The following is a 26,641-nucleotide window of genomic DNA, read 5'->3' on the forward strand; positions in this document are numbered from 1 at the left end:
TGATGGCTCCTTCAACGTCTATTGTGAATACACGAGGAATATATTAAATAGCTATCTCGATACGCCACCCCCTTTCTGCGAGCCACAGGATGAGAACCACTGGCCTTGGTATATAAAACGACTGTAGAGGACTCGGCAGGCCAGTGTTGTGTATAATTTGCCAGAGGTATATATCTACGGTCAACTGGGACAAGCTGCTATACTCTGTAGGGGAGGAAACTTCAGCAACTGTATTATGTCATAAGATTTCACGGCGATTGTGTGTAGTAAATAGTTGGGAAGAAATCCAGTTGAAAATTTCTACTCGACTTCACCAGAGAAAAGGAGAAGAGAAAATCGTGTTGTTCTTTTACAGACGACATCTTAGGGAAGAAATACATTCATTGTAAGTATTCCTTTATTTATATATACATATATATATCATTTATACTTTCGATTTGAAATCTTATTGTTGTCTCTGATATTAATCCTAACAAATAATATTTTCTCATTTTATATATTTGTTCTGATATTTTATTAACAATATTTTATCTGCGTTGTACTTAAATGTTTATACACATCACCACACATACAGCAGTAAGACTGAAGGTCACCACGATCGGGGAGTTACAGCCGGTTATTCATGAAAAAAAACACGTTTATGCGGTTCAGTGGCGTTGGCTAATGATCAATTTCCACGTCAATGCGTTTATAGCTACTAAAACGATGATAATTTTAATGTATGTACTTAACTTATTATTTCGTTGCTAGTAGATACAAATGATTAATTATCAATAGTTGATTATTAATTGATTATTAATTATTATTAATTGTTATTTCTTTGTTTAAAAATCATTTTTGTGGAAAAAATAACAAACATGTATCCGTCATCAATACAGGTACACATAGTGTTAATGTTACGTATGTTTCATTAATCCGGAAATATTTTCCGGATGTCTTCCTGAATCGAAAATCTTCGTACAATGTACATGTAATTGCAATGTGGCAATATCAATTCCGGTTAGAGTCAAAAAGTTATCAATATGTTGCAATTTTAGACTTGTCACCAGAAATAAATCGTTCGGATAGGACTCGAAACAATATGTATTATGTAAAAATACCAGGGCACCTGTATATCGCTATAAAATTGGGCTAATGATTCTAGAGAAGGCGTTTTACATAGAAACGATTAACCGCGTAGGGCAACCTGTGAAAATGTATATTAAATTTTTATCTTGTTTGCATTTTCGGGATTCTTGAAAATGTTATCAATATAAAAAAATAATAAACAGCGTTATGTAAGAGCATTAAACAGGAATATGTAATTTAAATAACCTTCCGTTAAGAATGTGCATCAATTCATACCAAATACCACTTGTTTTCTTTTCTAACGGAGTAGGATTATGTAACGAGTATGTGGATATGGAAACAATTTCCTTTGTGAAATTACTTACATAAACAAAATTCCATTCGAATCATTTAAAACTCATACCATATGTTATGAATAAGCCCATCACTCAAAAATTATTTAATTCTCCGATCGGTTATTGCCAAATCTTAGAGTAGGCAAAACGGTATCCCCTAATGTTCATTATAAACTGATAGCGATACGGCGGTTATAGGGAAACCAGAGCGACAAGTTGGCTGTAACGCCAAAAACGATATCACTTTTTCATGTGCGAGTGGAGTTATTTTAAGATTGCTGTCGGCTTAATTTATCAGTCATATAGCTCGTCCTAACCTGATTTAAATGGAACATTGACAAAGCAAACTAAAACAATCTTTAGTCAGGACAATTAGATGGTATTTAGCTTGAGGATAATGATTTTATCTTCACTCTTTACGTAATTTCTTCCAGCAAATTCTGCCTGTACGAGTATTTGTATTTTGATTTTCTTGCTGTCGACAGGCATTCTTTACTTAAACGTTTCTTACTGTTAGAATATTTGCTACTCAGTGTTACTTAACCACTGCATAACGCATACCATGCATTGATGTTTAAAGCTTACCGTACTTATGTGACTTTCTAGAGCTTACCGTTTATACATGACTGTCAAGAGCTTACCGTTTGTACATGACTGTCTAGAGCTCACCGTATATACATGACTGTCTAGAGCTTACCGTTTATACATGACTGTCTAGAGCTTACCGTTTATACATGACTGTCTAGAGCTTACCGTTTATACATGACTGTCTAGAGCTTACCGTTTATACATGACTGTCTAGAGCTTACCGTTTATACATGACTGTCTAGAGCTTACCGTTTATACATGACTGTCTAGAGCTTATCGTTCATACGCGATGGTCAAGAGCTTACCGTTTATACATGACTGTCTAGAGCTTACCGTATATACATGACTGTCTAGAGTTCACCGTTTATACATGACTGTCTAGAGCTTACCGTTTGTACATGACTGTCTAGAGCTCACCGTTTATACATGACTGTCTAGAGCTTATCGTTCATACGCGATGGTCAAGAGCTTACCGTTTATACATGACTGTCTAGAGCTTACCGTATATACATGACTGTCTAGAGTTCACCGTTTATACATGACTGTCTAGAGCTTACCGTTTGTACATGACTGTCTAGAGCTTACCGTTTATACATGACTGTCTAGAGCTTACCGTTTATACATGACTGTCTAGAGCTTACCGTTTATACATGACTGTCTAGAGCTTATCGTTTATACATGACTGTCTAGAGCTCACCGTTTATACATGACTGTCTAGAGCTTACCGTTTATACATGACTGTCTAGAGCTCACCGTTTATACATGACTGTCTAGAGCTTATCGTTTATACATGACTGTCTAGAGCTTACCGTTTATACATGACTGTCTAGAGCTTACCGTTTATACATGACTGTCTAGAGCTTACCGTTTATACATGACTGTCTAGAGCTTACCGTTTATACATGACTGTCTAGAGCTCACCGTTTATACATGACTGTCTAGAGCTTATCGTTTATACATGACTGTCTGGAGCTTACCGTTTATACATGACTGTCTAGAGCTTACCGTTTATACATGACTGCTAAGAGCTTACCGTTTATACATGACTGTCTAGAGCTTACCGTTTATACATGACGGCTAAGAGCTTACCGTTTATACATGACTGTCTAGAGCTTACCGTTTATACATGACTGTCTAGAGCTTACCGTTTATACATGACTGTCTAGAGCTTACCGTTTATACATGACTGTCTAGAGCTTACCGTTTATACATGACTGTCTAGAGCTCACCGTTTATACATGACTGTCTAGAGCTTATCGTTTATACATGACTGTCTGGAGCTTACCGTTTATACATGACTGTCTAGAGCTTACCGTTTATACATGACTGCTAAGAGCTTACCGTTTATACATGACTGTCTAGAGCTTACCGTTTATACATGACGGCTAAGAGCTTACCGTTTATACATGACTGTCTAGAGCTTACCGTTTATGCATGACTGCTATGAGCTTACCATATATAAATGACTGTCTAGAGCTTACCGTTTATACATGACTGTCTAGAGCTTACCGTTTATACATGACTGTCTAGAGCTTACCGTTTATACATGACTGTCTAGAGCTCACCGTTTATACATGACTGTCAAGAGCTTACCGTTTATACATGACTGTCTAGAGCTTACCGTTTATACATGACTGTCTAGAGCTTACCGTTTATACATGACTGTCAAGAGCTTACCGTTTATACATGACTGTCTAGAGCTTACCGTTTATACATGACTGTCTAGAGCTTACCGTTTATACATGACTGTCTAGAGCTTACCGTTTATACATGACTGTCTAGAGCTTACCGTTTATACATGACTGTCAAGAGCTTACCGTTTATACATGACTGTCTAGAGCTTACCGTTTATACATGACTGTCTAGAGCTTACCGTATATACATGACTGTCTAGAGCTTACCGTTTATACATGACTGTCTAGAGCTTATCGTTTATACATGACTGCTAAGAGCTTACCGTATATAAATGACTGCTAAGAGCTTACCGTATATAAATGACTGCTAAAGCTTACCGCATAGTACCTACCGTTCCTAAGTGACTATGTTGATCTTACCATCTCTAAAAGATCGTATTCTACTAACTTAAACTGATTTTGATCTATGCCTGGTAAAGAAGTTTAATATCCAAACCGTTCTCGTCGCTCTATTACAAAATTTCATTACGCTTCAAGGTAAAATTATGTAACAGTGAGTGAAATAAGAAACTTAGCATCTCATCCGACATACCTTCAAATTAGTAGCTGTTGTGAACTTGACAACGGCGCCCACACAAAGACGGGTGTAATGGTGGCGTGTGCGATCTTGTCATTGACCTTGCTCTTCGTTAAACACGTTTAAGTATGATGCATTTTCATTCAGTCTCATGTTATATAAATCAAGTGAACATGTATTTCTGTGAATGTTTCGCGTTCAATTGTTGGTTTAATTCGAAATTTTGAATTGTTTGTGTTTGCGAGTTTGTATCGTCAGCCATGGTCCAAAGAAATAGTAGATTAATTTTTTATCATAATACCGATTCGGTTACGCCAAAAATCTCTAAGGAATGGTACTTTATCATATATGTTCAAATTTAAAGCTCAAACTTCTTTTATTTTCAATATACTCCATATTGTTAATTCATACTCACTACACTTCATTCGTCATACTTACCAAATAGCATTTGTAATTGAAACTTACTGTTATTAATACTAAAAACTATCGTAAGTACTCTCTTAATACTTATTACTGTATATATTTATATGTATTTTTATGTACAAAGTATCAGACAGAGCCTATTCAGGTATAGGCTATGTCCTTGCTTATTTAAATTCATAACGATTAACGGAGCTAATGTGTATTGTGTATAGCTCTCGTTATGATCGCGTTTCTTTCCGATAGTTACTTGTAGCTTTTTGTCGATCTTTCTTGAAATGCATATTTCTATCACTTCTTTGCAAATGCATCCCACTCGTTATGAAGCGAGTGTTCTTGTTTTCTCCCAGCCATGTACACACACCTTATCAGCGTATTCCATTCGTATTAAAACGAATTCTAGTTCTCCCTAATACTGTATAACACGTTTTAACACCGCATACTCGATCTCAAATGTTGTTGTATAAACCATCGTATTAATTACTTCTCACACTGAATTATTTTTGACTCGTACTTAAAGATTTTCTCAAGTGACCTCTTATACCCTCTTCAATTCCTATTTCTATCCCCACCGAACTACCCTCTCAGCGATTCGCTGTTCGCTGCTATTACCGTAGCGCTCTCTCACAGTGGCGTGCCGCCACACAGCTATCCCCTTTTACATTGTATTGTAGGGCATGTTAAGCGATGGAAGCCTTTGCCCGTAAATGCGTGACTAGATGATATAAACAAACAGTAACATAAACAGTAGGGTACACCTGTCAAGGGATGTTTGCGTTTATACGAGATTATGTAAGAACTTACAAGATATACGCTAATTAAATACGTTTTTGCCACCTAAACAAAAACCCAGTCCAGTGTAGTTGATTTAACCAAGAATAAATATTTTCTTTGGTTTCTTTCGGCTATATGCACTAGGCCATGACCTACATACACACAGAAAGTGTAGATTCTGAGGTCAAGGTCATCCTAAGGTGGGAGGTCAAGGGTCAGATTAGAGGTTTGATGTACTATACACTGGGACGTCATGCTAAGAGACTGATTAGCCAGTTAGTTGTATCTATGTTATGATTAGGAATGGCGAATTTTCATCTTAGCCAGTAGTATACAGTCAAAATAAAAACGCTTTACAAAGCACGAAAGTTTTTTTCCCATCAACAATGATGATGTATCGAAAATTAGTATTTATTTTAAGGATAAACGATACCTAAAACACGTAATGCGTCTCCTTTTCAAAAGAGCTCTATCAAAAATGAACACGTAAATAAAGAAGACAATCAATGCAGCTCAAATCAACGTTTATCTTGTAAAGTATCACAGCTATACATGTAGTATAGCCATAACCGTCTGTCGTGTTGACCTATCTCGTGTTGACCTGTCTCGTGTTTACCTCTCTCGTGTTGACCTCTGGTCACTATAGTAATTATAACTGTTCTATTATCTATATATGGAAGCTATATGTAATTTGATAATGAAAAAATGAAAACGTCACATGCTGTATATGTGGTAATATTTAGTGGGGATTTAATTTCGCTGCGTCTACACTCTTTGAAATGAAGCGCGAACATATATACCCAGTGAATATTGACATATGTATATATAAATACATACTAACGTTAAGAAGCGTTTACTGCACCATGTTAAATAGGCATGTGTTTCCGCGAAAATTAATACCCGCGAACAATGCCTGATTGGGATAACCACGTGATGGAATGTTCCGTGAAATGTAACAACTATATAGTACATGTAACATTTGAGATTTCGTTAAGCTAATATTGTAATGAACAAGACGTGAATATTTATTCGACAGACTTGGATAAAACACAGGCGTGCATAATTGAAAATATGTGATCGCTCAATATAATTACATCATTTTGCTCTTTTTTTCGCCATGGTATTCGCTGATCACCATTTTGGTATTCGCGAAATCTTGTTTGGTACTGAAACCTTTCCAAAATGAAATTACTAAGCACTTAGTTGCACTGATGGTTTGTCCGGAGAATAATCGGTCTTCATAGTTAGATTCCTTGGTCTGGAACTGGAACAAGAGTACAAACATTTAACGTCATGTTATGTATTACGTCACGTGAATCGGTTGTTATGATATGTAATGTCGTTAGATTATGGTGATCGGATGGGGATTCCATTTGGATTCCCAAGAACATTTGATATATATCACCTGCTTCACATCATTCAATGACGTGTGTCATTAGAATTACGTATTTGCTCAATGGAGGTTTATTGATATTTCGTGAATATGAAAGCAAATGTCCCTCACAGCATATTTCATTAAAATTATAATTAGATTATATTAAATCTCCTTTTGTCTCCCTTGGGACTATCTAATTTCCTTGGAATCAGGCCATGTATATATATTCTGTATATATTTATGTATTAGGGACAACATCCTGTCATAAATAACCTTATGGACTGTGACATTGGATGTCATCTGCCTTTTCTCGGACTAATATAATATACAGAATCTGTCCGTGAACACCGTATATTAATGTTGTGATTTTCATGTGATCATTTTCACACCTAAATATTTTGCAATACATCACATGATGCATTTGGCAACTACTGGGTTCAAAGGTCAACTTCACATATCTTCTTATCTTAGTTTAAAATCCAAATGACGTCATTATCTCGTGCAACACCTATCACAATGACGCGAAGAGCTATCAAATACCGATATGAAGGTGTTTTCTTATTTACGTTTTTTTCCCACGAATTTAAATACACACTGACATTTATATGTATACTACGCGAAAGGATACCGTGAAATGCGTCAATGATAGTCTTCCAAAGATATGGTGAATTACATTAACACAAAATGATAATCATGAATGTAATCTTGAATATCAGTGTCTAAGTTCTAAGCAATATTCAGTTTCTCATGAAGTGGTACGGTGGGTGACAACTGTTACTATCAAAGCGTACTTAAGTGGATCGTCTGAATGCATAACAGCCCCCTTACTTTTCCCGTTTGACTCTGTTTTATCATCTTATGTTCTGCAGTTATAAATCATTACATCAACTGTCTGTGTGTAGTACGTACGTTTTTCTCTTTGGCACTTGTTGGTCATTCATGCTTCGTAAATGTACATCACTATCTCTTCAGTTGTGAACGTATCTCAGTGGTTAGCACTGCGAAAATATGCAACAGAACACGGTTCCAAATGATTACCACTATCGGAGCAAAAGTAGATTATGCATTTGAGACGCCGAGGTTGAGCTTCACAGGCGCAGCGCAGATCTGTACTGCCAACAATAACCTATTAATTAGGCGTGCCATTGTGAATTGAAGTTAGTTAGTCTACCTTCCACTAAAGATTATTTTTGGTGAAATATCCAGCAAACCGCCCCGCAGATTATTAGCAATATTTGCTTGATGTCTTAAAATTGGAACATCCTCTGTTATGTTGCAAAATGGTCTATCTTATGCCTGAAAGGTAGAATTTCAAATCTGTATCAATTGTATAAAAGGTGTTTTCATATGCTAGTTCCAAATAAGAAGAAACCGATCCATTGTTTTGCAATGTAAGCTTTCTGCTTAAGTTAATCCGAAATTACTTTTCAGACGTCAACATTAATATTGTGAAATACATGCAGATAGATACTTCTTCCTGCCATTTGGTTGCCACCATATATTCGCTAATGCCTTGATAAATTCGAAAAAGTTTTGGCGTTGTTATTTATCGTTTAACAGTTCTTTTTAAATAATTTTCACCTTATGTCAAATTCGCACTAGGGCACTTTATATTTCTGCTTAAACATTTCGTAGCCGTGTTAAGCTGAAATATTGCTCTTTCCGCGGAAATCGTGAAAAGTACATTGTCGCAAAAACTTCCTTTGAGGCCGTTCTTGTAATTTGGTTATATATATATCCATGAAATATTACACGCTTATGGGTCAACTTTGAATTGACATCCCCTACAAACAATCCTTACATAATCCTCTGTCCGCAAAACTAATACCGAGTTCCTTTTTATTCAGAAACATTTATTATGTATGTTCTATTTCCTGTCAAAGGAAATGTTACTGACATAAAATACTTTACTTCCTGGCTTGGCGAACTTCGATTAGGATATTACGTCCGGAAAAGTAAATTAGCAATTATATAATTTTCTCCATTGCCACTTGCAACAAAGAGGTACTGATCGTTTGAACACTTCCAATTATTGTTAATTAGGTAAATACACAACTGAAAACAAGTATCAATGAAAGAAATGGCATTCATAGGCCAACAGTGACATTCTTAGATATCAAGGAGAAAAAAGGGTCGTTAAATTATGTGTTTCTGTATAATCAGATTTTTAAACAAAAAAAGAAATCATTTAAAACCATGTTTACGTATTTTATTGTTAAAATGTTGCCCCTTCTTTATGTTTTTTTGTTTTTTTTTCAAGACTAAATCTCCTATACACTATATAAAATATATAATTTATCAAATCATATGAGCTATAAGCCCCCGTGATATTACTGAAGCTTAGATATTGTATTATATTTCTATTCTTGATCAAGTTATTCCACAATACATCAGTATAACATGATAACGTACATTGTTCTGAACAACTGATATTTTTGTATTATGAACTGAATATAAATTAATCATATTTTGTAAACAAAACTACCAAAGCAAGTCAATTCACGCAGCAAAAACTTAATTAAAGCATTTTCTAAGCATTATATAAACTTAATTAAGCTCATTGTATCCGATTCCCAAACGCTGAAACCATTGTTTGATACAATATGATTGATGACTGACTCCATTTAGTGAGTAGGAAGTATTTGCTGTTTACGGTTGTCATGTCGCTGGCTTGTCCTTCATTATCCTCTCATTGTTAGTCATTTAGTAGAGTTCAATATCCTGTTGACGGCTTAATGGGTATTGAAATAGCGTCATCCTTCTTCCCATGTGACGTTCCTGGATATGAACGCAAATGAACCATTGTTACGTTATGGAGTGACTTTTAAAGCACTGTGATGTACAATGGTCGGTAAACATGGATTGACGTGAAGAGCGTTAGAGTTAGAGATGTCTCTCTGTGTCGTATCACTAAACGAGTTACAGCGGCTGTGACGTCTATGTAATGGTACTGGGTAATACTATGATATTATCGGTAATCTTAGACAGATATTGCATTAGGGGTGATGTTAACAGGTCATATCATGTAAACATTCCGTATCATCCCGTTGAAAACAAGCTTTCGTGTCAAGCATCGGGTTCGCTGAGAATGTTGCTTTAAAATCTCATAAGTTCACATCCGTTTTCATTAGAGGTACTTTGAAAACCCAACGTATTCAAGAATAACGATCTTATTTAGACATCTACAAATATTATATAACCTCCAATTACAAAACAAATGTTAAAATCCTTCATGTATCATTTTACCTGAGGGAGAACATTTTATATATGTGAGAGAGCCATGCTGCTGTGTTGAGATTGCCGACAAGTTTCGCGTTTGGTTCTGCAACTTGTTGGATACATTCCATATTGTAACTACAGAGGAATCCTTTATGTCTGCAGCATAAAGACTGAAAATTGGTATTTTATCATAATGTTGCTATCGAGCTTATTCATATTGGGGTCAATGGGCGTGAGTCCTTCTATAAACTGCACTGGTGTCACATCGTGAACTAAATAAAACCACAGACATGTACTGTAGTAATTACTCTTTCAGGAACAAACGTTTTCGTAGAAGGGTCAGCTTCATGGTTTTTACTTAAATATCAAAGATGTAAAAAAGTAATCTTTAAATCCTGAACATCAACACTTTTAGAAAAAAAACTACGAAAGTAGTTCAATATTTACGTGCGCATATGCATTTTAAACACCATTAATGCTGGCTTTTAATTTTGATGGTTTTAATTGAAAGCTGATCATGGTACTAATATTGGAAGGTCGGAAGAAAGTGGAACACAGAAAAGCATAGTATGGAGAGGTTACGTTTGATGTATTTTGAACCTCCTTTCCCGAAGAGCTCTCACATTAACCCTAGAGACAGCTAACAAGAACACTTTTAATCGCGGCATCTACGATATCAAACACTATCAGCAATAAAAGATAAATAGCATTTCCATCATATTTATAGCAGTAGATAATTATACATAAATACGTTTTTGGCGGGGGTTTATTGCCTCGGGTATTGAATGTATAGCCTGATAGACTTGACAGAAAAGCATGTGTTAATAGATCATAGAGTTAATTATATTCTTTTCTTCTCGAATCTCCTCTCTAAAGTAGAAACGGTTTTATTCAACAGGAAAACTGTATGACTGGAAAACGTATTTAAATCATATTAATATTTTCTCAACTTTCCTTGGTATTGGTAAAACAGGCCTGTTTTCTTGTTTTGGAATGAGGTTGGCACTGACAATAAAACAGGTTCGTTGGTTTACACGTGTATGGAGTTATGTTAACACTGCCTGACATGATTATTTCCAAGACAAGCACGCGAGGTCGTTGTTTCAATGAAAGTTCAAGGTCACATGTCAAAGGGTTGATGTTCTTGTAATGTCGGAATCCCCATCTGCTTTAGACTGGGTAAATATCAGCATTCCTGACACAATTCTTTTTGTTTTCAGGTGCTTTAGGTTATGAACTGATTAGCTGACAAAATGAATGAGGATAATTGGTACTTATATATATATATACACTATATATATATATATATTACGAGACATATTAACACTGTTGTGAATACTTGAAGCAGGTGCGGTTGATCTCCGAATATGAATATGTAATTCATTTATAGACGCACAACCGCATACTGCAATCCGATTACCTATAAATTGTATTTCATACATTAATCTACACTTTTGCGGGGTTTTTTTTTGTTTTTTTTTTTTGTTTTTTTTTGGTTTTTTTTCATTATTTTTTCTTCAAACAGCGTAATGGCGCGGGATATATAAAGAAATAATGGCGTTTTAAAGAAAATAACAAAGAGAAATGCATTGTTAAGTGTAATCAAAAACAAATTGGACAATAATGGCGTTTTCAACATTCTTGACAAAGAATGCTAGATATGAAAAGTAAATAATTTTAAACCAAATCACTTAAAAGTATATTTTTGTATCACATATCTGATAGCTATGTCGTTCTAAGCATATCGATATGACGTCATTGTAAAAAAAAACGTTAAGTATGTCACTAAAACTGTAGTTGATGAAAATAGCAACATTGATGAAAATAATAACATTGGTGTAAAAATAACGTTGATGGAAATGATATTAAGAAACTATATAACATTGATGAAAATCGTAACATTTCTCATGTGTATTTGGGAATGTTTAACTACAAACTCCGTATCAATATTAACAAGCGTATATGAAGAAGTCCTAAAAACATCGTACAAGTGTATACTTTCTCAGCGGTGTCGCTGTGATTCGTCCTACATACTTGCGTAAACCACAGAATGTTCAGCAAGGATGTCGACATTTCCGTCAGCTCTCTGACACAGAGACGCTAGCCCCTGACAACTTACATCGTAGATTTGTTAATTACAAACAGCTTGCGGCCTGGATTGGTCTTTACATGGGCTCTATACACTTTAATTTCCATTATTATAACAACCAAGTGATTATCTCCCCCTGGAGGTCATGTGTGATAAGTGTCTATCTGACAGGGCCTATTTTACTTGCTGCGCATTAATATTTACAGCGATAAAACTAACGAGCGTAATATACTCCTACACAATTCACAGTGTTTATCAGTAACACGCCACAACCAGGTTTAAGCCATCAAGCTAATTTACATAACACTTTAAAGCGGCATCGTTTAATAAACGAAAGGCGAATCGGTATTTCTACAGGGAACACGTTTTTTGCAGATTAAAAGGATATTGAAATATTACCTGTAAACCACGTCATCAATCAGGTAGAATGCCATGTCTCCCGAGGTAGTTGATTGTATCAGGAATAAATATCACGGTAAATATTCCGGCGACGACTAAACAAGCTGGGTTATCAGTAATAGTTCATATATAATGAAGAAGAGGGACACTTTCAATAAACAATCAATAACATAATATCAGTTAGGACCGGTAGGAACGGGATGTGTAATGTCTGATGTCATTACTTTATATAGTGTTTCAATACAAAGAGTAGTCAGGTTTCCTACCGTAATTTCTTATATCTACGCTGAAGAAAAGTCCAGGTCCTCGCTACGCAAAAAGATATGAACACTAGTGATCAAAATACGTTCACGGATGTATGAAAGACATCAAAACTATAATGTAACTCTTACATGTGAAAATAGTGTCGAGCGAATATTTTCGCGGTTTAACACTCTTCAAACTTTGCTCTGTTATTTATTTTATGCTATGATACTTTAAGGCCTCATCTATTGTGCGCGGAAACCAAAACAGAAAACATGTCCATTCAGAGTTTATATTTCTTTATTTTAGACAACATTTAACACAGTACAAAGCGATTATCAACAGAGCTCTTAGAGGACATCATAATAACGCAATCGCTCGCAATTATTATCCTCGCTGCGTTTGTTTCATACGTAGTGCATAGCGAAGCAGTTCATGACGTTGATCAAAATGAGGTAACATCCACGTCATGTGATCTTGACTCATAGATGCAGTCAAGATTAACATTAAGGCGATGGGAGAATGTGGTGCCAAATGTAAATATTATATCAATAAATATGCTGTTCTGTGTAGAATTATCTCACAATATAGGATATACGATACATATTGAGTCAATTACAATAGAAAATACAATGCGTACAAGGCTGGAAGCTAGACTATAGTCTTTCTATACAATCATATTTTCAATTTCGTTTACATCTTAATAAATACCGTGTATGACAGATCCAAGCAATAAACGTCTAGAAAAGATGTTCTTTATTTTAGTAATGGCACAAATCACTTTTAATCTATTAACGAAACCAATTCCATTTGCGGTAATGTACCGGTCAGCTAGCTAGCTAGAAACAAACATCATATCAATATCCTGTACGCACTGTTTGGTCTGCTTAAACGCTCGCGATTTCTTTCAGCTTCGCTCAAATATCATAAAAATGACTATTTTCCTACTAGTTCAAATCTATCTGGGAACGGCTGGGGGTAATTTCAAGCATTTTATTGCATTTACACAAAAGATGTCCAACTCCACATTCTTTCAACGATACGGCAATGCTCCTGTTCCTTGCTTCTATAGGAAGGGCTGGTTCCGTCTTCCTTTACCAAACCGAGGCTAATATTTGGTAATGTGCAATTGATTACTGCGGATAACACTGTTTATCTAATTGATTGACACATCGCAAGTGTTCTTATGATTTAACAGCACGTGGAGAGCATTGTCCTGTCGAGTGCTTAAAATGAATAACAATGAACTATTGTAATGCCAATCCCATTGAATGTTTGTTTACAAAAAGCCGTTAAGCAGCTTCTGTATACACTGGGCTTAACACGTTTTATTCCTACTTATCCGACCCCGTATATCTATTTTCGGAGTATAAAGGTGTCCTCCATAATACGTAAATTGACCATCCCTGTTTGTCATTGTTGGTATTATCGCCTCTACAATAAGGTCAATTCGAGGCGTGGTGTCCTGGTGACTCGCTGACTGAACAACATACGGGAGGTCCGTTACATGCTGTTCATAGCAATTGGGATAAAGTGTCTTGTCCAAGGACACAACCACAACAGCAAATGATGGCTTATGGTTTCATCTGCCATGAGAAAGACAAATAAACCCCTACAGGGATCGAGCCATATATCTCGGATCTTCACCCGAGATAACAAGAAGATTATATCGACAGAGCCATCTTGGCCCTTTCCCTAAGAATTTATCTACTATCTATCTTACAAACTGCTATTTATCATTAGTATAAGATAGTGTAATGCATATCAATTCGTTATCAAGTGAAAATCTCAGCTGAGAGACAAACATTAAGTCTGGATTCAGATTTGACTGTAATGAATCCAATTTACCCATCTGATACAGATTAAGGCTATATGCAATCGAAACCATACAATTTTCTGTGGTTTATATTAAAGTTATTTCCCCTTCAAATACCTGCTAAATATCCTTCATTTCCTCGTACGTTTTAAACATGTCAGCAGGTTTTGACTAATTACGGATTTTAAATCTTTTCTGTGGCGTAGAAAACGTTTGAAAAGAAAACGTACAATGTATGTCAATAGGAGGATATCATATATATCCTTAAGTTGATATAATACTGAAAAAAATGATTCTTAAATGTTAATAGACCTTAAAGTTATACAGAAAAAAAAGTCTGTCATTTAAACTTTTCATCACCAGAATAAACCATTACCAAACCAAGTCGTTGAATATATAAATGTGGAGTTCAAGTTACAATAAAATGAAATTGCAGCTATATTAAGAAAATTGAAAGTGTATCTGCCGTCTGATCATAGTGGTACATTTTTACATCGCAATGATCTTTGACTGCGTGGCACGTCTCAAATAGCTCTGACGAAAAGTGCATTTTAAGGTGAGGCGATGCCATGTAAAGTATGATTGATAGGTTTGTGTAAACCAGTGGTTTCCGAAATTGAATCCTGTATTTTAATTGTTTACTGAGAAATCCCATGATCAATCACGTAGCTTGTTAATGGGTATGTAGGGAATTGCAATCAAATTCGTTTGGATTCGCTTTAATGTGGGTGTGTTATGTATAGTAAACCGATGATAGCCGACCCTTCCAAGTACAAAAAATAAGAAAACGACAAAGTAACTATGTATGCAAAAATGCATCATCGATTTAATTACATCCAAGAATATGGAAGAACGTGTTTTCAGATGTTAGTTAAATTTATTGTAACACATGTAAGTAAAACCAGCCTTATTCATTTATAAGAATTTTCCTTATTTAAACACTGAATCATTTTAGCTGTATTTCGGGATATTTCAAATCCAAGATATATTATTATCATTATCCAAACACAAATATGAACAAGAAAACCGCCATATAACAGCAATGGAATTGACATGGGTGACATCTTCGCCTCGCAATTGTTGTTACTCGTGAATTACATAAATGCACAATATCAAAATAAGAGATAAATTGCGAGGCGAAGATGTCACCCATGTCAACTCCATTGCTGTTATATGACGGTTTTCTTGTTTCCACGAAAAGAAAAGAAAAATCTTATTCAATTGTGTTGTCGCTTGCTACATAAGTTTAGATTGAACATAACTGTATATTTTTCTTTCATTTTTTGCCGCCTTGATAAAATTTCAATGTAATGACAAGGTAACAGAATAGAATACAGAGTAATTATGTATGTACGTTTCAATGGGCGAAAACAGAGAAATTATTGACAATTAAGAACAAAAGATTGACAGAAAGGAGACATTTTGTTCTATTAACATGGAATTAGCGGTATTCTGAACTTCTTAAAGATTTTAGATCTTAGAGTTTAGAGATTTCCAATCACAGCAACTTCAGTATGTTTGAAGTAAAATTTAACTATCAGTAACTTAGATGAAACAGATGAAAACATTCATGCAATATGGACCTTAAACATGGAAATCCATCCCGACTTCTCGGTCAATATCGTTTATAAAATCATCACGCCTGCAAACCTGTTGCTGTACCTTTTATCGTATGTAAGGATAAGTGCTCTGCTTTCTTTTGGCTTCCTCGATTCTACATTTAGTTTCTAGCGGTGAATGACCTATGATTGAGTCCTGATGAAAATCTACATTTTCTATTGTTATAAGGTTTTTATTCATTCCTTACGTCCCTTCTTTGCCATTTCTGGACCATCCCCTTTTGCATGCTGATTTCAGAACATGAGTTTTCCATTTCTCTTGATTTCGAATTCCTGTTCTATCTCAAAGAGGATGAACGATACAAGATTTAGGTTTTTAAGCCGAGACGGTTTGGGATGCAAATGGATATAAAATTAACGAAAAGAAGAAAATGAAACATGTTGCATTTGCACGACGGCACATTAATGTATATTTTTTAAGATGGCGATGATTTAACACAGACAGATATGAATACAGTTGATTTCTAAAACAAATTGACCTTGGGTGTCGTTAAGGGACATATAATATTAGACAGATGTGTTTCCTTCTTCAGACTTCTAGATCAGCGATCATCATTGAATGAGAGGGAGTGTCCTCAATGTTTGTATTGATTTAAGGAATGCTTGTTCATTCAGGTTGCGACGGTGTTGACTATAAATTCTGCATTGTATACTTCCAGGCACTGAACCAATTCAACAGAGATGATGCTTAGGACTTTAACGGTTCTCACGTGCTGTCTAATAGCCGCTGCATTTACACTACCTTTGAAATCAGAAAACAAGGATTCGGTGTCTTCGCGGCAAAAGGTGAGCATGGTTTCATTCATAGTTTATGTATACTGTTATATAAGATATATTCCGTGTCGTATCTTTTTTCGTGAAATGTTTATTAAAAATCATTAATCCCGCGATTTTCTCACATATTTCAAGAACATTATCACGAGTCTTCAGTTATTTCCCTGAACAGACATCGTCGTGTTTACAGCGATTCAAGAACAGTCGAAAAAATAATTATCCGCAAAATTTCAGTTATTTACAGCAGCAGAATAGAAAAAAATGTTTTGATAAAATGTATTGATTTAAAAACCATTTCAAACGCGCCAACAGCATCAGATGACCAGTTTACTCAAATTCTTTGTTTCCAAATAGTTTATATCATCGTATTTTTTATTTGAACTTCAATATTTCGCTGATATGGCATTTATTGGTACTTTCATAAGCGGCCACAGGGATATCGAACCTGTTGCTGATTTCACGCGATATATATCACGCTAAGGCAATCAACAAAATATTTTATTTCTGTCATTTGAATAGTTTCATTTGATGTTCCAAAAGTTCTGGGCCGTTAATTTGGAAATCTAAGCTACGATAATGAAATGCTGTTTCCGGTATCATATTATATTTTCTAACTAAAAATTGATGTCGTATGAAATATGTCCTAACAAAATTTTATTCTTTTTTCGTTTGTTTCAACATGTCGTTGTGTTTTATTGAACAACAGTTGCGGTCAATATTGACTTAATATTTGTTTTAATGTTTGTTTCTGTTGGGATTGGTATATTTCCCTTAACAACACATGCAAAGTCTATGACATTTCATTAGATGTTTAAATGAGATGCCGGTGATAATTAACGGGCCCATTGTCAGTACAATGTGGTTGGGCGTCACGCTCGCTACCAAGATGCAGCATTTCATGGCGATGACGTATGGCAATAGCCTTTAAGTGGTTTCGTCATCTGATTGACGTAATCACATATTACCTTAACCATTGTAATGACGTAAAACAACAAAATAAACAAACAGAAGTTGTAAACCACCTATTTTACCAAAAGATTCATAAACATATTCATAACATTAGTTATTGTTAGCGCTAAGGGGACTTGAAGTATTACAAAATCGCTCAATCCTTTTGGTTAAAGGCGGGTCGTGAAAGAGCGAATTACGTTACTTTTCCCAAGCATAAAGCTACACACGCGAAATTCATAGAACCTTCAAAGGTTAAATAATCTATTTTTTTTTATATGTACAAATGAGCTGCCAGTAAATTTAAAGTGTTACCAGAAAAGCTTTCCTGTGGTCAGTGACCTTGCTAACGACTGTGTGATGTACTTCGAGTCTATAAATAGTTCAGACAAACACTTGTTTAGTTCCGTACTCAGCGGGTTGGGAACGGTAACTTGAAGAATTAAAGAGCACCCCTGCAGTGTTTTTGGCTCTGGAATAGATGTCTTGTCTTAAGAGTGCTTGTTTCGACGAATAGGGTTCGCTAGACAGCCTCCCTGGTAGAGCATCTGGACAATGATATGCTGATGTTGTTAAATTCCGTACCATATTTATTTTATTTTGAATAAAAAGAAATTCTGCGGTGATTTCCGAATGATGAAAATGCTCCTGCAGTTGAAAGCGGATAGTGGAAGTGTAGTTTAGAACCATATTTCTTATGATTTGTCAAACTCAAAATGATATATCTGTAAACTTTCATTTGTATCTTTTTAGTGTTAAAGTAAGCTGTTTAATTGTTTGGTATTGTATTTAAATATATATTTCATTTTTTTTTCAAATGTACTTACATTAAATTTGAATCTAAATTCGCTGAAAATCCTTTAAAACTTTAGTGAATTAAATGTTTGCTTTTTTTCCATCAGCGATCAAGATTTGGTGTTTGGGATCCCTATGGACACCGGAAGAGGTCGAGGAGGGATTTTTTTGACAAACACGACTTCAATTTTGACGGATATTTGGATAAATTAGAACTCTCACTTATGTATTTGGCAAATGGTGCATCATGGGAAGAAGCATTGAAATTCGGGGCACAGCAATTACGTCACGACCTTGACCACAACGGAGTGTTAGATCGATGGGGTAAGTTGCTAGAGATGCCATGCTTAACGTGATTCATTACTGTAAAACTTCAATATAACACCAATAGTTTTGTCAATCTACAGCAAATCGTCGATATACTGCCCATTGTATGTCACAATATATGTACATTAAAACTAGGAAGAACTTAGTATAACTTAGATAAAACAGCCCTTGTTTGTCGCTAGACAGTAAAACTTAGATAAAACAGCCCTTGTTTGTCCCTAGACAGTAAAATCTAGATAAAACAGCCCTTGTTTGTCGATAACAGTAAAACCTAGATAAAACAGCCCTTGTTTGTCGATAACAGTAAAATCTAGATAAAACAGCCCTTGTGTGTCGCTAGACAGTAAAACTTAGATAAAACAGCCCTTGTTTGTCGCTAGACAGTAAAACTTAGATAAAACAGCCCTTGTTTGTCGCTAGACAGTAAAACTTAGATAAAACAGCCCTTGTTTGTCGCTAGACAGTAAAATCTAGATAAAATAGCCCTTGTTTGTCGCTAGACAGTAAAATCTAGATAAAACAGCCCTTGTTTGTCGCTAGACAGTAAAACTTAGATAAAACAGCCCTTGTTTGTCGCTAGACAGTAAAGCTTAGATAAAACAGTCCTTATTTGTCGCTAGACAGTAAAACTTAGATAAAACAGCCCTTGTTTGTCGCTTGACTGTAAAACTTAGATAAAACAGCCTTTGGTTGTCGCTAACAGTAAAATCTAGATAAAACAGTCCTTGTTTGTCGCTAGACAGTAAAATCTAGATAAAACAGGCCCTTGGTTGTCGCTAGACAGTAAAATCTAGATAAAACAGTCCTTATTTGTCGCTAGACAGTAAAATCTAGATAAAATAGCCCTTGTTTGTCGCTAGACAGTAAAATCTAGATTAAACAGCCCTTGTTTGTCGCTAGACAGTAAAACCTAGATAACTATTTTACTGTAATTGTTAACACTGCTATAAAATGGTCGTAGACGGTAAATATCTACCTGTAGCCATGTGTTCCTCTTGTCACTAGATTGCGGTGCTTACTAGCATCGCACGGCCGTCTGCTGTGGCGTCACAATTCAAATGCCATTAAATGGCTATACATATGGCGCAAAGCCATCAGATGGTGACTTTGGCCGTAAGCAGTCTGTGTCAAACACAGTTAGCTAGTACTGTTAATAGCAAACTATTATTTTACAGGTGCATTCTGGGATATCTTTACGAGACCGCAGAGTTTCCACATATTTTAATTTGCGATTAGCCCCAAAACACAAACAGATGGTATATACGTTTATGTAATAAACGCCCGGTTCCTTAACACAAAACAATTAGTAATTTTCGCACGAAACTAATTACATTGTTCCCTTAGGCTTGTTAAACCAAAGCTCCGATTCGAAGGATGCGAAACTACGGCTCCGGGAAGTACTTTTACATTGTTTTTTTGCCTCCTCACAGTTGGAAATTGTCGTGTCAATGCTCGCTCGGTACTTCAACTGTGTATACAATTTAAGTACATCTAATTGAATTATGGACGATTTCCCCAGAGTTGTAAACCATCGCCTTTCGTATTTGTCAAATCCTTCTCACGTTAGCGCTTGTACAGAAACGTTACAGCAGTACACCTGTACAAAACGCTCTGAAGATCAACAGAACTGGCAAGCACAGTGCTAGTTTGTATTGGAATGTTATCACCTGGAAAGAGAAATACTAAAACATATACCTTGTATTGATGTTTAGATCTTAAACCAGTATTCGTCATATCAAACTATATCTGTAACGAGTCTATCTACATAATTTTCGGAAATATACTAACGCGCACGTGATTTGCACGGCAGGATCAGTTATTAGTTCGGATAGGAGCCACATCAAGTAATAATTACCTAAACACCGGGGAGCAATAAATTTCTCTTTGATAAAAAATTATGTGTGGAGATTGGAAAATGCATACAATACTATTGGCCTATCTGGCCTTGTACTTCAAAACAGGATCTGTTTTTAGTAGCATGGTTATATTTGGGTTGAATATCTCCATTGATCAAAGGGTTACGTAAATATAAACATATAGTTTTTGATAGCCATAGCTTTTATAAATGTATCTGATCTTTTTAACGAGGACTTGAAACGTTGCCATTTGTCAGGAAATAAACGCATTACCACCAGACATGATTTGCCCGTGCGTCGCCTGATTTTATTTGGCCTGTGGTTCAATTCATTCCGTACGAAATTATTTCATATATGTGCTCAGTGAATAATGACCATAACTTAATGTATAATAGATTAAACCCTCAGTATGCAAGAATGATTAAAAATGATTTAATTAAGTGCAATGATTATATAACATTAAAAGACATTTTAATGTCCTAAGTTTCTTAATCTGTAATCAAATTCTATGTAACGGCACCCGTCAGTCTCAGTAAAACCTCAATATAACGCCCCTGGTTTGTCACTCTACAGTAAACTTCAATATAACGCCCTCGTTTGTCACTCAACATTAAGACTTCACAACAACGCCCTCGTTTGGCAATCTACAGTAAACTTCAGTATAACGCCCTCGTTTGTCACTCAACATTAAGACTTCACAACAACGCCCTCGTTTGGCACTCCACAGTAAAACTTCAATATAACGTCCCTCGTTTGTCACTCTACAGTAAACTTCAATATAACGTCCCTCGTTTGTCACTCTACAGTAAAACTTCAATATAACGCCCTCGTTTGACACTTTACAGTAAACTTCAATATAACATTTCCCCGTTTATCATCATACAATGAAATATCGATTTGATACCCCTCGTTTGTACAGAAACGACCTTGGTATGGCATCCCTCGTTTGTACTGTTAAATATCGATATAACACTCTCTGTTTGTCACACTATAGGGAAACCTCGATATAACGCCATCACTGTGCAGAAAAAAATCTAGACACGATGCTCTTCGTTTGTAAAGTCAACTTTTGATATAACACTTCTTTGATAAAATGATCCTCATTTAATTTACCTTTTATCCTATCGCATGTTGCGTTGTATTATTATTTTAATCTTTTATCTTATCGCATGTTGCGTTGTATTATTATTTTAATCATTCATTCATTTATCTCCTTCAATATACCAACAATCTCGTCTTTGGTCAATTCAAAAGGACTGATCTTGGCCAGAGATCGTGGTAATAATACATGTACAGCGAAAGCATATGAATATTTGAAAAACAACATAAATCAAATGTTTTGATAGCCTTTCAACATTGGATTTCATAGTCTTTAGCATGAACATATATACTTTTCTTTCGCTTTATTGGTCAAACCACGAATCACGTGACCGTTCTCTACAAATAAGAGATGGAATATTTTCATGAATAATTTTTACTGCCATGCTACCAATAAGTCATTTCAAAACGTGGTGCGACTGATATTTGATAGCCATTGTCCGAGAACCATGCCAAATAGTCTTCCGGCTATTATAAATAACAAGCCGCTTGATTGCCATTTACAGCTGATGAACTCTTGGTCAATTACTCTCTACTGAAACTGATATCCCATTCAAGCTTTCAGCTGATGAAGACTTCGTTAGTTTGAACTGTGACATAGTATATATTTACTTACTGTTAAATAGATGTAGGGAAGTCCGGTAATGTTTGTGTAAACAGATATTAATATTTCTAATGCATATATAAGTGTTACCATTTTCAATGAGAAAGTACAACCGACTGAATATTGATAACAATTCTCCGGACCGGGACCGACTCTAATTGTTAGATCGGCCTTGAAGTATGGATTACACGTGACGTTGTTTACATCGTCTACCAGTTCCCTAAGTATCTGGTAAACAAGATAATGCAAGGCCACAGTTGAAGCATGTATAGGACAGCTTTCTCCAATAAAATTGTCAACTTGAATTCTTTACGATTAAAAAGAATCAAAACAAGTGAAAACAGCAAAATACAAACCGAAAAGTTGAAAAAAAACAATGTATAAACATATACCGATTCAAATTTATCGATAAATATCATAGATTTTTTTAGATTTCCAAATTAAAGTATAATTGATATTTCTAAGCCATGCTGGCAATGCGAATTGTTATTGATATCTCGGAGATGATTTCGACCGGAAGCGATCGATTGGAGTTATGAATGAAATGGAACATGGAGGAAACATACAATTATTATATCAATAACTGAGTACGGCGATAATGGCGCCATCTCACGGAAGATATCATGACTAGCGTTCATTCAATTGCGCTACGTTAAGACTTGTTTTGTTAAAACAGAGAAGCAACAATGCAAATTATCCACGCAACGATAGCGGGTATAGGATTTAAAAATATCAAAACGGTTGGGTTTTTTATCACTGTCGATATTTTCAAGAAAATACCCATAATCCCACAGTTTGTTGACATTTCTGATTATTGTGGATTTCATTCTTGTCTTATCCTGTCTTGTTTGTATTACTATTCAATTCGTATGATGATCCCTTAAGACGGACAGAAGTCGTCTTCCATATAGGGACTTTACTCTACGTACACAGTAGTGCTATGACAGGTGTCAACATGAATCCCGAAATCTCTTTTAATCAAATGTTTTTGTGGTTTTTTTTATTCTACACTTTCCTGAAATTGTTATTCAAACGAATTTAAGCTTTGTTGTATCGTCAGTTTAACGAGAATGAAATACCTTTCCCCGGAAGTGACGGACGGTTAAAGTCTTTTAGGCACCCGAAGTCATCAGAAAGTAATTGGCCACGTTTTAAATCCAATTTCACGAGCGGAGATAGGATGTGGGGGTGGAGGCGAATGTAGCATCGAGATCGAGTTTTTTTCTCTGCTCAATGATACATCGACCCTGTTTTGATAAATGTGACTTCGGTATGATGGCCTTTTATTATTTCCAACATACCGCCAACACATATTTAGATTTTTACCTTTCTATCATCTCTTTATGAGCATGTACATTTTACCATCGAAATATTTTACAATGCCAATTACTCTTTGAATAGTTAGTGACAGTGTAATTAAGAAACACGTTGCAGTATAGCGGAGTTACACAGCATTTGCGATAAATTCGCTCTTTTCTTCGCATTTGTTTTTATTGCGATTCTCAATATCTAACTAGTTACATTTTTGGTGCCGTGACAAGGATTTGTCCTCTGTAAGATATTTCTCCTGTCTTGATATTTAGGAGTTGAACGGATTATCACATACGATCAACATATTACGGTTAATATCACTGGGTTTGGACTCACATTTTCTTTGGATTGTGAACATACTAGGTCTGTTTATTGATCTATTTATAGTATCAGCCTTACAATTACACGTATCTTTGTTTTTGTTATGAATAGTAATTTGAAAAAAAAGTTTTGCTCATGTTGCAGAGAAAGTAATAAGAATTCATTTTAATGGCATTTATTGATTATTATTTCGTTTTCGTATTTTCCAGAATTCCTTCGAGATAATGACATGATGATGTATTGGCCTTACTCTTACTGAGAACAGAATCCCGGAGATATTGAATAACTGAAACTGTGAAAACAGAATCAGGATACCATCATCACGTGATACCAACAGTCTCCATGGAAACGCAAGGGTTCATGTGTTTGACCTCGTAAAAGGGGGAGCAACACTTGCCAACGTTTACACTGAGAAGTCTTCTTTACGATTTTCAAGAGAAAAAAAAAAGAAAAAAAAAAGAAAAAAAATATATATATTCTCCGTGAAGAACTTTTCCAAACTGTGGGAATACTACTGAATGATATGTCTGATGATGTTTATTTAATTTCTAGTGCTAAATAGGTATTATGTTGGTTACCGTAATGGGTCCAATTGTTCGAAGCTTTGTTAGCTTGACAGCGGAGTATCGCACTCCCGAAAAATCTCATGTTTTGCTTAAAATCTGTTTTAAAAAAGAACTTTGTATTAAATGTTTACTTCACTCACATAATCAGTTCATTTAGAAAATGGAAGAGACAAAGTTATATTCTAATTCAATGAAAATTATATTTTAAACAAATATTGAGAAAAACACTTTGAGCCTGCCAGGCTTCTATCAATTGGGCCCCGGTGTCGTTAAACAAAGTGCCTATATACGGAGACCGTTCATTTCCGGTTCCGTTAATGATCTTTCTCCTTTTTTTATTTTATTTTTTTTTATTAAATTTCTTCCTTAATTATAAATTCAAGACGAGGCTCGTAAGCGGCACGCTCTACGAGGGATGTTTTATTCCAATTAGGAGAGAGAAAAGGTGTTTATTTAATTAATTAATTATTTCTGCAATCAACAGGAAATACATCTATATTTATTATAATGGCTTCATGCAATTACTTGTAATGTTGCTGACGGATCCATGTTGATTAAACATTACTAAATAAATAAATGCTTTTCAACACGATAAGTATCTCTACTGTCGTAATGAAACTGATTCCATGAAATATTATTACTAGGTGTTATATACTACATTCGATATGTGTGCGTGGGAGGTCTTGAGAATAGTATATATTTTATTCATGTAGGCATTCGGCATTTATTTCATTTTACATTAAACCTTGGGATTTTTTTTTTTTTTTTTTTATGTGATTTTATGTTTTTTCATTATCATTTCAAAGAATAGAAATTGTATAATATATGCTTGATATGGACAAATCAAAAGATGTGTATTATTTAACCAAAGATTATTATTTATTTTATGTTGTAATTATATGAAAATAGATGTCTATCAGTATGAGATACCGTGTGGCGTATAAAAGGCTCAATTTGATTGGTCAATCTAAACACCTCTGTCGACGTCATATACATGTAGGCTAGAAGTTCGATAATCATTTCACTGCTAAAGAGATCTTTACAATACATATGATCGTTCACGTGAAATATTGAAATATCAATAAATGATGAATTGATTTCGAACGAAAAGCAAATCTTAAGTAAATTGCACATTGGCTCAAAATAATTATACACGTCAAAACAAATGTGCATTTTGGTGCAATGTGCACAAAGTTTTGAGGAAAGCAAATATTAAGAGGAATTGATATATGACCATACTCTATACATCTTACTACTTTTCATTTAAATATTTTAAAGGTTAGTGTGGCCTACTTCTGACACCAATATCTTAAATTCCATTAAATCACTTTAAATGGCATACATTATGTTCAAAACGAAAGAGGCAGACTCGTAGAAGGATGTATATATTTCTCGTCATATTACAGTCATCTATTTCCATCAATCAATATGGAATGTAAAATAAAGATGACAAAAAGTGACAAAAAAAACGTCAAATTGAAATGTATGCGAAACAGGTTTCAACAGGGACGAAATCTATATTTGTTGTGCATCCGAAGAATGACGGAAATGGCCGATTCTAAATCGACGGAAAATCCCGAATCATAATTGGCATTTATAAACACCTAAAATTATTGACTGAAACAAGGGGTGAATGTGGATGTTCATGTACATTGTGAAAAATTAAATATGAATGCGTTTTGAAAGAGTTCTGTACGATTACCTTTTATTTTATGTTTGTACTCAACTCAATTTGTATTCAACAGAATATCGCCTTTCCATGAATTTTAGTTGTATCTTATGTTCATTACACTGTCTGTTCGTTTAATTTGTTATATTTCTTTTATGAAAAGTTGAGTGTTACTAGATGATGAAATCGTTACAATTAAATATTTTCGGAAAAAAA

At 35.1% G+C, this 26,641-nt stretch overlaps 1 protein-coding gene across 1 annotated transcript; it reads left to right on the top strand.

Moving 5' to 3' along the window:
- On the top strand, positions 1-26,641 carry LOC117337244. The gene is made up of 4 exons (XM_033898131.1): positions 1-385; positions 16,816-16,942; positions 18,781-18,997; positions 24,400-26,641. The coding sequence occupies exons 2-4, from the start codon at positions 16,838-16,840 to the stop codon at positions 24,447-24,449; spliced, it is 372 nt and encodes a 123-aa protein (XP_033754022.1). The 5' UTR covers positions 1-385; positions 16,816-16,837; the 3' UTR covers positions 24,450-26,641.

This window comes from Pecten maximus, chromosome 1 (genome assembly GCF_902652985.1).
Source record: "Pecten maximus chromosome 1, xPecMax1.1, whole genome shotgun sequence".
Classification (NCBI taxonomy): Eukaryota; Metazoa; Mollusca; class Bivalvia; order Pectinida; family Pectinidae; genus Pecten; species Pecten maximus.

Bases quoted from the DNA above. Each gene is read 5' to 3' on its own strand.
- LOC117337244 (XM_033898131.1), top strand. From the start codon at position 16,838: ATGATGCTTAGGACTTTAACGGTTCTCACGTGCTGTCTAATAGCCGCT. The intron at 16,943-18,780 runs GTGAGCATGGTT...TTTTTCCATCAG, and splicing joins CGGTGTCTTCGCGGCAAAAG to CGATCAAGATTTGGTGTTTG. The intron at 18,998-24,399 runs GTAAGTTGCTAG...CGTATTTTCCAG, and splicing joins CGGAGTGTTAGATCGATGGG to AATTCCTTCGAGATAATGAC.